This window comes from Brassica napus, chromosome A5, assembly GCF_020379485.1.
Source record: "Brassica napus cultivar Da-Ae chromosome A5, Da-Ae, whole genome shotgun sequence".
Classification (NCBI taxonomy): Eukaryota; Viridiplantae; Streptophyta; class Magnoliopsida; order Brassicales; family Brassicaceae; genus Brassica; species Brassica napus.
Window position 1 is genome coordinate 29,204,572 of NC_063438.1, and position 16,493 is coordinate 29,221,064.

At 32.0% G+C, this 16,493-nt stretch overlaps 2 protein-coding genes across 2 annotated transcripts; both read right to left on the reverse strand.

The window, feature by feature from the left end:
• Window positions 1–1,004: 1,004 nt before the first annotated feature.
• Window positions 1,005–4,270, reverse strand: LOC125609204 (protein SIEVE ELEMENT OCCLUSION A-like). Its single transcript, XM_048780323.1, has 7 exons — window positions 3,611–4,270; window positions 3,437–3,517; window positions 2,896–3,368; window positions 2,688–2,797; window positions 2,462–2,604; window positions 1,915–2,379; window positions 1,005–1,835 (listed from the first exon to the last, which is right to left on the reverse strand). The coding sequence occupies exons 1-7, from the start codon at window positions 4,253–4,255 to the stop codon at window positions 1,209–1,211; spliced, it is 2,544 nt and encodes an 847-aa protein (XP_048636280.1). The 5' UTR covers window positions 4,256–4,270; the 3' UTR covers window positions 1,005–1,208.
• A 637-nt stretch (window positions 4,271–4,907) lies between these two features.
• LOC125609205 lies at window positions 4,908–5,991 on the reverse strand. The gene is made up of 2 exons (XM_048780324.1): window positions 5,363–5,991; window positions 4,908–5,285 (listed from the first exon to the last, which is right to left on the reverse strand). The coding sequence occupies exons 1-2, from the start codon at window positions 5,879–5,881 to the stop codon at window positions 4,968–4,970; spliced, it is 837 nt and encodes a 278-aa protein (XP_048636281.1). The 5' UTR covers window positions 5,882–5,991; the 3' UTR covers window positions 4,908–4,967.
• Between the last annotated feature and the right edge of the window lie 10,502 nt (window positions 5,992–16,493).

Consider the following 16,493-nt stretch of genomic DNA (forward strand, 5'->3'; position numbering starts at 1 on the left):
GTGTCCACAGAAAAGCTTAATCGTTGTTTCATGATAATGATGAATGATGAATAATTTTATAGAGAAATTTTACTAAATGACGAATTAGATCCATAATTCATTGATTCACAAAAAAAATTCTTCTTTATTCAATTTATAAATATCTAAATCGAGTATACAAGAAGTTAATAAACAATTCTCATTTTTTTCTTAGACAGACAAAGAAGACAATTATTTTCTATAACATTCGATAAAATCATGTTATCAACGCTTCTCTTGTCTACCAATTTGTTTGTCCACATATATGGTGTCCACAAATTGTCTACGAGAAACCTTGTCCATGAGAATTCATCCACAAAAACTCGCCCACAAATCAACACATCTCCGGATCGTTGGATTTGCTTTCTTCAAAATGATCTGACGTTCACGATATATTCTCATAAACTCATATATCTAACTTTTTGTTTTATTGCTTTATCCTTTATTGCAATTATAAGGTAACTGGTTCTTTTTCGGTTTGCTTCCTTAAAATAAATATATTTCTCTTTAGTAATAACCAAGGTTATTTCCGTCTCAATAAAGACAGCTGGCAGGAAAAAGTGTGTCAAAGTTGCTTTGTGTCTTATAGAGTAAACAAAACTCACAATGTGTCTTTTTATGTAAGTCTCTCTTATTCTTTTTGTTGTCAACATTCATCTATGTACTAAAGATCCACGAGAAAGTGAATGTCCAAATTTTATTTATATGCCAGAAATTGTTCATCTTTTGACTGTTTATTTATCATCTAGTTAGTCTACTTTGTTAGCTCTAAACTAATTTAGTTTCAGAAAGCTATATGTTCACTTTCTACTAATCAAATTCATAAAGAATGTGGTCTAGTGTTCAATAAAAAAGTTGATTACGGACAACAGAAGAAGAAAATCAATTATTTTTGTAAGCTAACCAGTGTTATAGAAGTTTAGGACTCAAGAAATCAACAAAGGAGAACACTACTCAGTCGGTTTATTGTTCTAAAAGCTTCGAAATACATAAATTCTTTGTACTTTATTTTTCAAATCACAAATAAACAAATTTTAGTACAAATATATTGCGTTCATAGACCAGAAGCAACAGCAACAACAACAACATGAAGTAGAGAAGCACGAGAGAAATTATTCGAAGGAGAAAAAGACGCAAACGTTGGTTTTATTAGAATGTTGTAGAAGCTTCCAAACCAATATTGTGGGATCTCACTCAAGGCAGCATTGGTATAAGTAATACTTTTCCATGGTCCTACGGCACTCGGTGCACTCGACCTCATTGGGTATAATCCCAGCAGTCTCTGGAAGCATGAACCTTGTGCAGTGGTGGGGTGGGATACGCATCAAGAGATGGTCATTGAGCGCTTTCAGAAAACCATGTGCGGGAATGTTGACTTCCCACTCGTTATATTCAGCCAAAGCATTCGAAAACAAGTTACCTTTGGCACGAACCATCAAGTCGGAAGTTTTACTCACCAGTCCCCACCCATCTCCTTCCCCTCCAAAACCCAACATAGCAACGATTTCTTGCAGAACAAGGTCCTTTTCTTTGGTTCCGTGGGCTTTTAGCATCCGTTGCTTCGACTCCCACATGCTCTCGATCCTCGTCCAGAAGAACCAGATCTGGAACAAGTCCGGGAGTGTGTGGCTGAGGTTGTCTTCTCTGATTGTGTTGATTATCGGCTGGATTCCCTTCTTAGGGTTCCTTTTCCCAACATAAACCATCTCGAGTTGAATGTTTGCGGCTTTTGCGACACTACGCCACAGACTGGTGAAGTTTCTGATCCATTGCATGTCTTCTCCCCCATAGAGACATATGTATTTTCCTTCAACAAGCTGATAATAAGAAAAATACTCATCTTCTTTAGGTTACTTGCTACACAAGGAATATGATTTTATAAATACTCAAGAAAACCTGGTTAAGGGAGTGAGGATCGGTGCCATCAATCAAGAACTCAAGATTCCACTCCTGCTCACCCCAGAGATCACGTTCCCTTGAGGTCGTGAATGGATGGGCGAAGGGTTGCCAGATCCAGACCATGGGGAAAGCGTTAGTGGACATAACTTGACCTTTGGGATCAAGTGCAATGAGTATAGGTCTGTTCTTGAATCCCCACCATTGTCTCATAAACCTCACAGCAGATCTCCTCAACCTCCGAGGCTCTCCAAGAACGTACCACTTCATGTTGGAATGAAGTGACTCGAACTTAGCATCATCGGCTTCTGTCCAGAAATCTTGAACTGGGACCCATAGAATCTCGAATGACTGCTGCCATGCTTCTGTGTAGAGCGATTCCAGGATGTAGAGCTCTTTTTCGATGTTTTCTAGGTCAGATACAAGAAGAAGCACGTGCTTTTGGGTGAGCACATTGATCCCAACCTAGGTTAATAATGGTTGAAAACATAATCAAAAGGCAGAAACGGAGGAGCGGCAAAGAGATTTTGAAAGAAAAATAGATTACGCGTCTCTTGGAAGCACCATCTCCATGGTAAAGAAAATCAATGGGCCTGAGAAGACGAATGAGAGGAGGAACAACGTCAACGTGAATGATAGTAGTGAACGTCTGAATGAGTTCTTGATACTCTTCTTCCATGATACCATCCTCTGTATACAGAGCGCTCCAGATGAGAGAATCAAAGAGAAAGAGAGCTTCAAACCGAACTTGAATTATGCATATATAATCTCACCTATGGTCAGGTGACTCTTCTTGAGTTGTTCTAGCAGATAAGCATTGATCTTCCTAAGCCTTTCACTATTCTCATGTATCTCCGAAACTTCCATAAACGACATGATTTGGCTGCACACCCCAAATATATTAAAAAGAAATTTAAAACAGATTTCTTCAAGGACAAGAAAGCTTCGAAATAGGAATATATATTTTTTTTGTTAACGTACTCCTGCTTGAAACCGCTGGCGCCACTGATATGAGAAGCGCAGATCAGAACACAGCGAACAATCCAGTAAACTGCAGTGGGGACATGATCCGTAAACGCGGGTGTGATGTGGTGAGGTGGGAGTTGGTGGATATGGATGATGGTAGTGGTGAGATCAACCATGTCTTGCATCAGAACTCGGGTCTTGTCGAGACGCTGGTGTAGCGCGTTCTGCCTAGAGAAGATGCTAGGCAGCTGTTTGATGAGTGCCAGAGATTTAGTGAGCTGATTTGTTGCGTATGTCTCCGCCAGGAGGAGAAAAACGCCGTATTTCACGGCCAAAGCGGCAAGGATAAGGACCAGCTTAGCATCCCAGCGGTATTTGGAGACCATGGACAGAACAGAAAACGTCGCCGTATTGCGACTGTCTAAATGAAGCCCTGTTGTCTTCATACCGTGAGACGACTCCCCTCCATGAAGACACTTGCACTCGATCTGTGTCAGAGACATTGATACTTTTTAGAAAAATAAAAGCTTCATATGTGATGGCTGTATGTAAATACCTCGCAAGAGATCTGATCGATGAGGTCCGCGAAAGTTTCAAAGGAGACATGGTCAGCATAGTCCTTGAAAACGAGTGACGGCTACACAATTTTGAATTTGAAAGAAAAATAAAATCAGTATTCAATATATATATGAAATGCTGGGGATTGATTGCGGAGCAAGATTCAAAAAACCTTAGGAGCAGAGGAGTCGATGGATGGGACATGAGACTTGAAGATGTCGTCAACAACGGAGAGAAGTGATTTGACATCAAAGAAGATCATGTCTGGACTATGAGTCTTCAAGACTCTATCAGCCATCACTCTGTCATCAGAGAGTGAAAACATGGGTCTCCCATTTCTATGGAAAGCTTGTTTCTTTCCCGGTCCAAATCTTCCACCGAGAGAGTTGTCACCCAGTGATCTCGGCACCAAAGAGTGTCGACTATTGGCATCGACGATATCCTCAGATGAATGAGGATGATGTGCGGTATTAGGGGTAATGGAACCCTTCTTCTCGGTCTCATGATCCATCACCTTAGTAGGTTCCACAGTTTTGAGAGGAGGAGCAACATGGTGACCATCTGATTGTTCACCGTCTTCGTGAGTTTTCGCGGCTACGGGACGCCTCTCACCTTGGTTATCAGTCAGCTTCTGCTCGGCGGATCTTGGGATCAGAGAGACCCTTTTGAGAGGATCGGCTGGTGGGTCAGTACTGAAGGGCTTTGGGTTCAACTGGAAGCGTTTGGCCATACTCGCCGAGGAGGTAGGGGTTGAAGAAAAATCGATATGTGAAGGATATGATGGGTTGAGGAGGTGAATGATTGGGTTAGTACACATGCATGTATATATATACAGGGATTAAGAAAACAAGTGGTAACTTCGAATCAACTTCTTTGCTTCATCTATGGTTCAATATTTGTTTTGTGTCTTTGACACTTCCGTAGACGTTTCCTTTGATAAAAACGTAACCAAATTTGTTTGGTTGGTAACTTCATAGCTACTTAACATTACTAATTAACTGTACATCAGTAGTACGTACTACATGCAATTAACATAATATTACGCATTTTTAGTAATGTCATAGATAAAATTAAAAAAAGTTCATTATATAGACAACTCGTGATACTCGTGGAAAGGGACAAAGCTACCTTGCTTGGATATTGTTAAAATTGTTCATGAATCTACAAACAAAACGAATCACACACAAACACATGCATGCTATTGAAAATTATGTTATAATATATTATAATTTCCACAGTGTGTGTGTCTGAATTTTCTTTCAGTTAATTCTTTTGTATTACAGGTTCCTCCAATCTCATTGGTTTCTAAAAATCTAATTTTTTTTTTTACTGTTTTTGAATTTGTCTTGTAAGTTTCTCCAGCTGGATTTGGTCCTCTAATTCAAAGCTTCTTTTTCTTTCTTATCTATGTTTCAAACTTGTTATTCAAGATCAACTTCTTTTCTATATATTTTCCATTCATAGTAATATTAGAAAAAATGTGACAATGCATTTATACTCTCAAATGAAATAATAGACTATTTGTTGGTTTACTCATACAGAGGTTTGAAATTCTTATAAGCAATCACAGCATTAAAAGGGTCCGGCCTAGAAGCTAAACCAATTAAACCCATAAACCAATTCAAAACCGGTTTCTCAGCTCCTCCACCAAGAGGAGGCTGTTGCCGGATGGTCTCAGGCTGAGTAAACCCTTGGACAGACTGAAAGTACTGAACCACCAGTTGCACCCGACCGTACTCGGTTCCATCTCTCCAAACCCTGATTGCTTTCTCATAAAACATCCGATTGCTAAAACTCACTATCAACGCACCTCCCGGTTTCAACACTCTATACACTTCCGCAAACACCTACGCAGCATTAATACGCATGTCCGGTTTAGGAAATAGACATATGTACATATACATATTATTTTAATGTTAGGTACCTTTTCGGGTTGTTGTAGATACTGTACACCGACAGAACATAAAACCGCATCGAAATATTTGTCTTGGAACTCGAGTTTCTGATCCTCGTTAAGATCCTTGACGAAGAAGTAATCGAGTCTAGGGTTTCTGGCAAGCTCCTGTGCGTTAAGACCATGTCCCACTACTTTCTCGTACTTCACCTCTTCTGGTAGATGGCTAACCCATGAGCTCATCAGGTCTAATACGATCGAACCGGATCTTAACCGGTTTCTGTAGAGATCCGTTAAGGAGGATATGAAACCGTCGTCGACGTGGTTCACGAATCGTGGGTATGAATAGAATTCGCGGTCAGGACCGGCGTTGAGTTTAGTACGACCTTCATTGTTGAGTACTAACCGTTGGATCTTACCGGCCGAGGATGGTGGTCGCGGATCGGTTTCTTCGGTTTGGTTCGAAATGTTAGTGATTCTTGGTCGAATAGTTCTTCTGGGTCTCAACTGAAAGGGAGATTGCTGAAGGTTGAATCGAAGAGAATCCATAAAAAGCTATATATTCTCTCTCTGTTTTGGATTTTGTGGCTACAAGCTAAGAATCTTTAGCAGAAAAAAAGGTGAGCAACCCCTTAGATGTGTCTTTTTGAATTATATAATTTTTTTTACAAGGAGTGGATAATTGATGAGTGGTGGATATTGCTTTAAGCCCATTTCAGTTTTAATAGGCCTTTATTGGATAATTTACTTCTACCTTTTTCCTCTAAGAAATGCTTAAATGTTTTGGATTGATTGGAGATGTTTTTCTTGGGCTTTCTATTTTATAATGGTTAATCCATTAATTTAAAGGGATTATGGCTCCGAATGGTAACCGCAGATTGAACGGTGTAAGACAAATGGTTCAACTACGGTGCAGATTTAACAGTTATAAAAATGTTTAGATATATAATATATGTAGAGATTTTTGTTACTGTTAACTGTGGTGCGGTTCGTAACAATCGAAGTCTATATGAAGTTTTGCAAAATTAATTTATAAAAAAATTAAACGCTGCTCATGTACCATGAAAGAGAGTTTAGCATACATTAATACAAATGTAAAATATTGTTAAATTTTTTAAAACAACAATAAAGATTATAGGCTTCAGTATATAAAACATTTACCAAAATTTCATGGTACATGGACATCGTTTTAATTTTTTGTCAAGTAATTTAGTCAAACTTCAGAATACTCCATAAATTGGTGGACTAACCACGATAAAATCGTTATTCTCTAGAGAAACAGAGACAACAAAAGTTCCAAACTACTTTGACCTTCATCATATGTTAGTTAAGGATGCAAATACGCATTAAAATAATATTTTCATATTTTTGATTTTTTCTCAAAATCTATGGATTAATCCCTACGAAAATATTGAGTTTTCGGTAAATTCTCTATATACTGAAAACCTATGATATTTAGTGTTGTTTTAAAATTTTTAAACACATTCTACATTTGTGTTAATGTATATTAAACTCTCTTTTATGGTACATGAGTATCGTTTTAATTTTTTGTCAATTAATTTAGTCAAACTTCATAATACTCCCTAAATTGGTGAACTAACCACGATAAAATCGTTATTCTCTAGAAACGGAGACAACAAAGGTTTCAAACCTCTGTGACCTTCATCATATGTTACAGAAGGATGAAACTATGCATTAAAATAATATTTTTATATTTTTTAATTTTTTTCAAAATCTATGGGTTAACCCCTACGAAAATATTGAGTTTTTCGGTAAATTCTCTATATACTGAAACCTATGATCTTTAGTGTTGCTTTAAAATTTCTAAACACATTCTACATTTTTATTAATGTATATTAAACTCTCTTTCATGGTTCATGAGCATCGTTTTAATTTTTTGCCAATTAATTTAGTAAAACTTCGTAATACTTCCTAAATTGGTGGACTAACCACGATAAAATCGCTATTCTCTGAAAAAACGGAGACAACAAAGGTTCCAAACCTCTATGACCTTCATCATATGTTACAGAAGGTTGAAATTATGCATTAAAACAACATTTTCATATTTTTGAATTTTTGTCAAAATCTACGGGTTAACCCCCTCCCCCCCCACGAAAATATTGAGTTTTTTGGTAAATTCTCTATATACTGAAACCTATGATCTTTAGTGTTGTTTTAAAATATCTAAACACATTCTATATTTGTATTAATGTATATTAAACTCTATTTCATGGTACATGGACATCTTTTTAGTTTTTTGTTAATTTATTTAGTAAAACTTCATAATACTCCCTAAATTGATGGATTAATCCCTATAAAATCGATATTCACTAGAGAAACAGAGAAAATAAAGGTTCCAAACCTCTTTGACCTTCATAATATGTTACTGAAGGATTAAATATGAATTATAACAGTATTTTCATATTTTTAAATTTTCCTAAAAATCTATGGGTCCCCTACGAAAATATTGAGTTTTTCGGTAAATTCTCTATATACTAAAACCTATGATATTTAGTGTTATTTTAAAATATCTAAACACATTCTATATTTGTATTAATGTATATTAAACTCTATTTCATGGTACATGGGCATCTTTTTAGTTTTTTGTTCATTTATTTAGTAAAATTCATAATACTTTCTAAATTGGTGGATTAATCCCTATAAAATCGATATTCACTAGAGAAACGGAGACAATAAAGGTTCCAAACCTCTTTGACCTTCATCATATGTTACTGAAGGATGAAATATGCATTATAACAGTATTTTCATATTTTTGAATTTTTCTCAAAATCTCTGGGTTAACCCCTACGAAAATATTGAGTTTTTCGGTAAATTCTCTATATACTGAAACCTATGATCTTTAGTGTTGTTTTAAAATTTCTAAACACATTCTTCATTTTCATTAATGTATATTAAACTCTCTTTCATGGTTCATGAGCATCGTTTTAATTTTTTGTCATGTAATTTAGTAAAACTTCATAATTCTTCCTAAATTGGTGGACTAACCACGATAAAATCGCTATTCTCTAGAGAAATGGAGACAACAAAGATTCCAAACCTCAGTGACCTTCATCATATGTTACAGAAGGATGAAACTATGCATTAAAATAATATTTTCATATTTTTGAATTTTTCTCAAAATCTATGGGTTAACCCCTACGAAAATATTGAGTTTTTCGGTAAATTCTCTATATACTGAAACCTATGATCTTTAGTGTTGTTTTAAAATTTCTAAACACATTATTCATTTTTATTAATGTATATTAAACTCTCTTTCATGGTTCGTGAGCATCGTTTTAATTTTTTGTCATGTAATTTAGTAAAACTTCATAATTCTTCATAAATTGGTGGACTAACCACGATAAAATCGCTATTCTCTAGAGAAACGGAGACAACAAAAGTTACAAACCTCTTTGACCTTCATCATATGTTACAGAAGGATGAAAATATGCATTAAAAAAATATATTCATATTTTTGAATTTTTCTCAAAATCTATGGGTTAACCCCTACGAAAATATTGAGTTTTTCGGTAAATTCTCTATATACTGAAACCTATAATCTTTAGTGTTGTTTTAAAATTTCTAAACACATTATTCTTTTTTATTAATGTATATTAAACTCTCTTTCATGGTTCATGAGCATCGTTTTAATTTTTTGTCATGTAATTTAGTAAAACTTCATAATTCTTCCTAAATTGGTGGACTAACCACCATAAAATCGCTATTCTCAAGAGAAACGGAGACAACATAGGTTACAAACCTCTTTGACCTTCATCATATGTTACAAAAGGATGAAAATATGCATTAAAAAAATATTTTCATATTCTTGAATTTTTCTCAAAATCTACGGGTTAACTAACCCCTACGAAAATATTGAGTTTTTTGGTAAATTCTCTATATACTGAAACCTATGATCTTTAGTGTTGTTTTAAAATTTCTAAACACATTATTCATTTTTATTAATGTATATTAAACTCTCTTTCATGGTTCATGAGCATCGTTTTAATTTTTTGTCATGTAATTTAGTAAAACTTCATAATTCTTCCTAAATTGTAAAGTGGTGGACTAACCACGATAAAATCGCTATTCTCAAGAGAAACGGAGACAAAAAAAGTTACAAACCATTTTGACCTTCATCATATGTTACAGAAGGATGAAAATATGCATTAAAAAAATATTTTCATATTTTTGAATTTTTCTAAAAATCTATGGGTTAACCCCTACGAAAATATTGAGTTTTTCGATAAATTCTCTATTTACTGAAACCTATGATCTTTAGTGTTGTTTTAAATTTTCTAAACACATTCTTCATTTTTATTAATGTATATTAAACTCTCTTTCATGGTTCATGAGCATCGTTTTAATTTTTTGTCATGTAATTTAGTAAAACTTCATAATTCTTCCTAAATTGTAAATTGGTGGACTAACCACAATAAAATCGCTATTCTCAAGAGAAACGGAGACAACAAAAGTTACAAACCTCTTTGACCTTCATCATATGTTACAGAAGGATGAAAATATGCATTAAAAAAATATTTTCATATTTTTGAATTTTTCTCAAATTCTATGGGTTAACCCCTACGAAAATATTGAGTTTTTCGATAAATTCTCTATTTACTGAAACCTATGATCTTTAGTGTTGTTTTAAAATTTCTAAACACATTCTTCATTTTTATTAATGTATATTAAACTCTCTTTCATGGTTCATGAGCATCGTTTTAATTTTTTGTCATGTAATTTAGTAAAACTTCATAATTCTTCCTAAATTGGTGGACTAACCACGATAAAATCGCTATTCTCAAGAGAAACGGAGACAACAAAAGTTACAAACCTCTTTGACCTTCATCATATGTTACAGAAGGATGAAAATATGCATTAAAAAAATATTTTCATATTTTTGAATTTTTCTCAAATTCTATGGGTTAACCCCTACGAAAATATTGAGTTTTTCGATAAATTCTCTATATACTGAAACCTATGATCTTTAGTGTTGTTTTAAATTTCTAAACACATTCTTCATTTTTATTAATGTATATTAAACTCTCTTTCATGGTTCATGAGCATCGTTTTAATTTTTGTCATGTAATTTAGTAAAACTTCATAATTCTTCCTAAATTGGTGGACTAACCACGATAAAATCGCTATTCTCAAGAGAAACGGAGACAACAAAAGTTACAAACCTCTTTGACCTTCATCATATGTTACAGAAGGATGAAAATATGCATTAAAAAAATATTTTCATATTTTTAATTTTTCTCAAAATCTATGGGTTAACCCCTACGAAAATATTGAGTTTTTCGGTAAATTCTCTATATACTGAAACCTATGATCTTTAGTGTTGTTTTAAATTTTCTAAACACATTCTTCATTTTTATTAATGTATATTAAACTCTCTTTCATGGTTCATGAGCATCGTTTTAATTTTTTGTCATGTAATTTAGTAAAACTTCATAATTCTTTCTAAATTGTAAATTGGTGGACTAACCACGATAAAATCGCTATTCTCAAGAGAAACGGAGACAACAAAAGTTACAAACCATTTTGACCTTCATCATATGTTACAGAAGGATGAAAATATGCATTAAAAAAATATTTTCATATTTTTGAATTTTTCTAAAAATCTATGGGTTAACCCCTACGAAAATATTGAGTTTTTCGGTAAATTGTCTATATACTGAAACCTATGATCTTTAGTGTTGTTTTAAAATTTCTAAACACATTTTTCATTTTTATTAATGTATATTAAACTCTCTTTCATGGTTCATGATCATCGTTTTAATTTTTTGTCATGTAATTTAGTAAAACTTCATAATTCTTCCTAAATTGGTGGACTAACCACGATAAAATCGCTATTCTCAAGAGAAACGGAGACAACAAAAGTTACAAACCTCTTTGACCTTCATCATATGTTACAGAAGGATGAAAATATGCATTAAAAAAATATTTTCATATTTTTGAATTTTTCTCAAATTCTATGGGTTAACCCCTACGAAAATATTGAGTTTTTCGATAAATTCTCTATTTACTGAAACCTATGATCTTTAGTGTTGTTTTAAAATTTCTAAACACATTCTTCATTTTTATTAATGTATATTAAACTCTCTTTCATGGTTCATGAGCATCGTTTTAATTTTTTGTCATGTAATTTAGTAAAACTTCATAATTCTTCCTAAATTGTAAATTGGTGGACTAACCACGATAAAATCGCTATTCTCAAGAGAAACGGAGACAACAAAAGTTACAAACTACTTTGACCTTCATCATATGTTACAGAAGGATGAAAATATGCATTAAAAAAATATTTTCATATTTTTGAATTTTTCTAAAAATCTATGGGTTAACCCCTACGAAAATATTGAGTTTTTCGGTAAATTGTCTATATACTGAAACCTATGATCTTTAGTGTTGTTTTAAAATTTCTAAACACATTTTTCATTTTTATTAATGTATATTAAACTCTCTTTCATGGTTCATGATCATCGTTTTAATTTTTTGTCATGTAATTTAGTAAAACTTCATAATTCTTCCTAAATTGGTGGACTAACCACGATAAAATCGCTATTCTCAAGAGAAACGGAGACAACAAAGTTACAAACCTCTTTGACCTTCATCATATGTTACAGAAGGATGAAAATATGCATTAAAAAAATATTTTCATATTTTTGAATTTTTCTCAAATTCTATGGGTTAACCCCTACGAAAATATTGAGTTTTTCGGTAAATTCTCTATTACTGAAACCTATGATCTTTAGTGTTGTTTTAAAATTTCTAAACACATTCTTCATTTTTATTAATGTATATTAAACTCTCTTTCATGGTTCATGAGCATCGTTTTAATTTTTTGTCATGTAATTTAGTAAAACTTCATAATTCTTCCTAAATTGGTGGACTAACCAAAATAAAATCGCTATTCTCAAGAGAAACGGAGACAACAAAAGTTACAAACCTCTTTGACCTTCATCATATGTTACAGAAGGATGAAAATATGCATTAAAAAAATATTTTCATATTTTTGAATTTTTCTCAAATTCTATGGGTTAACCCCTACGAAAATATTGAGTTTTTCGGTAAATTCTCTATATACTGAAACCTATGATCTTTAGTGTTGTTTTAAATTTTCTAAACACATTCTTCATTTTTATTAATGTATATTAAACTCTCTTTCATGGTTCATGAGCATCGTTTTAATTTTTTGTCATGTAATTTAGTAAAACTTCATAATTCTTCCTATAAATTGGTGGACTAACCACGATAAAATCGCTATTCTCAAGAGAAACGGAGACAACAAAAGTTACAAACCATTTTGACCTTCATCATATGTTACAGAAGGATGAAAATATGCATTAAAAAAATATTTTCATATTTTTGAATTTTTCTCAAAATCTATGGGTTAACCCCTACGAAAATATTGAGTTTTTCGGTAAATTCTCTATATACTGAAACCTATGATCTTTAGTGTTGTTTTAAAATTTCTAAACACATTTTTCATTTTTATTAATGTATATTAAACTCTCTTTCATGGTTCATGAGCATCGTTTTAATTTTTTGTCATGTAATTTAGTAAAACTTCATAATTCTTCCTAAATTGGTGGACTAACCACGATAAAATCGCTATTCTCAAGAGAAACGGAGACAACAAAAGTTACAAACCTCTTTGACCTTCATCATATGTTACAGAAGGATGAAAATATGCATTAAAAAATATTTTCATATTTTTGAATTTTTCTCAAATTCTATGGGTTAACCCCTACGAAAATATTGAGTTTTTCGGTAAATTCTCTATATACTGAAACCTATGATCTTTAGTGTTGTTTTAAAATTTCTAAACACATTCTTCATTTTTATTAATGTATATTAAACTCTCTTTCATGGTTCATGAGCATCGTTTTAATTTTTTGTCATGTAATTTAGTAAAACTTCATAATTCTTCCTAAATTGGGTGGACTAACCACGATAAAATCGCTATTCTCAAGAGAAACGGAGACAACAAAAGTTACAAACCATTTTGACCTTCATCATATGTTACAGAAGGATGAAAATATGCATTAAAAAAATATTTTCATATTTTTGAATTTTTCTCAAAATCTATGGGTTAACCCCTACGAAAATATTGAGTTTTTCGGTAAATTCTCTATATACTGAAACCTATGATCTTTAGTGTTGTTTTAAAATTTCTAAACACATTTTTCATTTTTATTAATGTATATTAAACTCTCTTTCATGGTTCATGAGCATCGTTTTAATTTTTTGTCATGTAATTTAGTAAAACTTCATAATTCTTCCTAAATTGGTGGACTAACCACGATAAAATCGCTATTCTCAAGAGAAACGGAGACAACAAAAGTTACAAACCTCTTTGACCTTCATCATATGTTACAGAAGGATGAAAATATGCATTAAAAAAATATTTTCATATTTTTGAATTTTTCTCAAAATCTATGGGTTAACCCCTACGAAAATATTGAGTTTTTCGGTAAATTCTCTATATACTGAAACCTATGATCTTTAGTGTTGTTTTAAATTTTCTAAACACATTCTTCATTTTTATTAATGTATATTAAACTCTCTTTCATGGTTCATGAGCATCGTTTTAATTTTTTGTCATGTAATTTAGTAAAACTTCATAATACTTCCTAAATTGGTGGACTAACCACGATAAAATCGCTATTCTCAAGAGAAACGGAGACAACAAAAGTTACAAACCTCTTTGACCTTCATCATATGTTACAGAAGGATGAAAATATGCATTAAAAAAATATTTTCATATTTTTGAATTTTTCTCAAATTCTATGGGTTAACCCCTACGAAAATATTGAGTTTTTCGGTAAATTCTCTATATACTGAAACCTATGATCTTTAGTGTTGTTTTAAATTTTCTAAACACATTTTTCATTTTTATTAATGTATATTAAACTCTCTTTCATGGTTCATGAGCATCGTTTTAATTTTTGTCATGTAATTTAGTAAAACTTCATAATTCTTCCTAAATTGGTGGACTAACCACGATAAAATCGCTATTCTCAAGAGAAACGGAGACAACAAAAGTTACAAACCTCTTTGACCTTCATCATATGTTACAGAAGGATGAAAATATGCATTAAAAAAATATTTTCATATTTTTGAATTTTTCTCAAAATCTATGGGTTAACCCCTACGAAAATATTGAGTTTTTCGGTAAATTCTCTATATACTGAAACCTATGATCTTTAGTGTTGTTTTAAAATTTCTAAACACATTCTTCATTTTTATTAATGTATATTAAACTCTCTTTCATGGTTCATGAGCATCGTTTTAATTTTTTGTCATGTAATTTAGTAAAACTTCATAATTCTTCCAAAATTGGTGGACTAACCACGATAAAATCGCTATTCTCAAGAGAAACGGAGACAAAAAAAGTTACAAACCTCTTTGACCTTCATCATATGTTACAGAAGGATGAAAATATGCATTAAAAAAATATTTTCATATTTTTGAATTTTTCTCAAAATCTATGGGTTAACCCTACGAAAATATTGAGTTTTTCGGTAAATTCTCTATATACTGAAACCTATGATCTTTAGTGTTGTTTTAAATTTTCTAAACACATTCTTCATTTTTATTAATGTATATTAAACTCTCTTTCATGGTTCATGAGCATCGTTTTAATTTTTTGTCATGTAATTTAGTAAAACTTCATAATTCTTCCTAAATTGGTGGACTAACCACGATAAAATCGCTATTCTCAAGAGAAACGGAGACAACAAAAGTTACAAACCTCTTTGACCTTCATCATATGTTACAGAAGGATGAAAATATGCATTAAAAAAATATTTTCATATTTTTGAATTTTTCTCAAAATCTATGGGTTAACCCCTACGAAAATATTGAGTTTTTCGGTAAATTCTCTATATACTGAAACCTATGATCTTTAGTGTTGTTTTAAAATTTCTAAACACATTCTTCATTTTTATTAATGTATATTAAACTCTCTTTCATGGTTCATGAGCATCGTTTTAATTTTTTGTCATGTAATTTAGTAAAACTTCATAATTCTTCCTAAATTGGTGGACTAACCACGATAAAATCGCTATTCTCAAGAGAAACGGAGACAACAAAAGTTACAAACCTCTTTGACCTTCATCATATGTTACAGAAGGATGAAAATATGCATTAAAAAAATATTTTCATATTTTTGAATTTTTCTCAAAATCTATGGGTTAACCCCTACGAAAATATTGAGTTTTTCGGTAAATTCTCTATATACTGAAACCTATGATCTTTAGTGTTGTTTTAAAATTTCTAAACACATTCTTCATTTTTATTAATGTATATTAAACTCTCTTTCATGGTTCATGAGCATCGTTTTAATTTTTTGTCATGTAATTTAGTAAAACTTCATAATTCTTCCTAAATTGGTGGACTAACCACGATAAAATCGCTATTCTCAAGAGAAACGGAGACAACAAAAGTTACAAACCTCTTTGACCTTCATCATATGTTACAGAAGGATGAAAATATGCATTAAAAAAATATTTTCATATTTTTGAATTTTTCTCAAAATCTATGGGTTAACCCCTACGAAAATATTGAGTTTTTCGGTAAATTCTCTATATACTGAAACCTATGATCTTTAGTGTTGTTTTAAAATTTCTAAACACATTCTTCATTTTTATTAATGTATATTAAACTCTCTTTCATGGTTCATGAGCATCGTTTTAATTTTTTGTCATGTAATTTAGTAAAACTTCATAATTCTTCCTAAATTGGTGGACTAACCACGATAAAATCGCTATTCTCAAGAGAAACGGAGACAACAAAAGTTACAAACCTCTTTGACCTTCATCATATGTTACAGAAGGATGAAAATATGCATTAAAAAAATATTTTCATATTTTTGAATTTTTCTCAAAATCTATGGGTTAACCCCTACGAAAATATTGAGTTTTTCGGTAAATTCTCTATATACTGAAACCTATGATCTTTAGTGTTGTTTTAAATTTTCTAAACACATTCTTCATTTTTATTAATGTATATTAAACTCTCTTTCATGGTTCATGAGCATCGTTTTAATTTTTTGTCATGTAATTTAGTAAAACTTCATAATTCTTCCTAAATTGGTGGACTAACCACGATAAAATCGCTATTCTCAAGAGAAACGGAGACAACAAAAGTTACAAACCTC

Excerpts from the sequence above, each read along its gene's own strand:
- LOC125609204 (XM_048780323.1), bottom strand. The coding sequence starts at position 4,255 with ATGTGTACTAACCCAATCATTCACCTCCTCAACCCATCATATCCTTCA. Across the intron at positions 3,369-3,436 it reads TCGATCAGATCTCTTGCGAG|ATCGAGTGCAAGTGTCTTCA; the intron begins GTATTTACATAC and ends TCTCTGACACAG. Across the intron at positions 1,836-1,914 it reads ATCCTCACTCCCTTAACCAG|CTTGTTGAAGGAAAATACAT; the intron begins GTTTTCTTGAGT and ends TCTTATTATCAG.
- LOC125609205 (XM_048780324.1), bottom strand. The coding sequence starts at position 5,881 with ATGGATTCTCTTCGATTCAACCTTCAGCAATCTCCCTTTCAGTTGAGA. Across the intron at positions 5,286-5,362 it reads ATCTACAACAACCCGAAAAG|GTGTTTGCGGAAGTGTATAG; the intron begins GTACCTAACATT and ends AATGCTGCGTAG.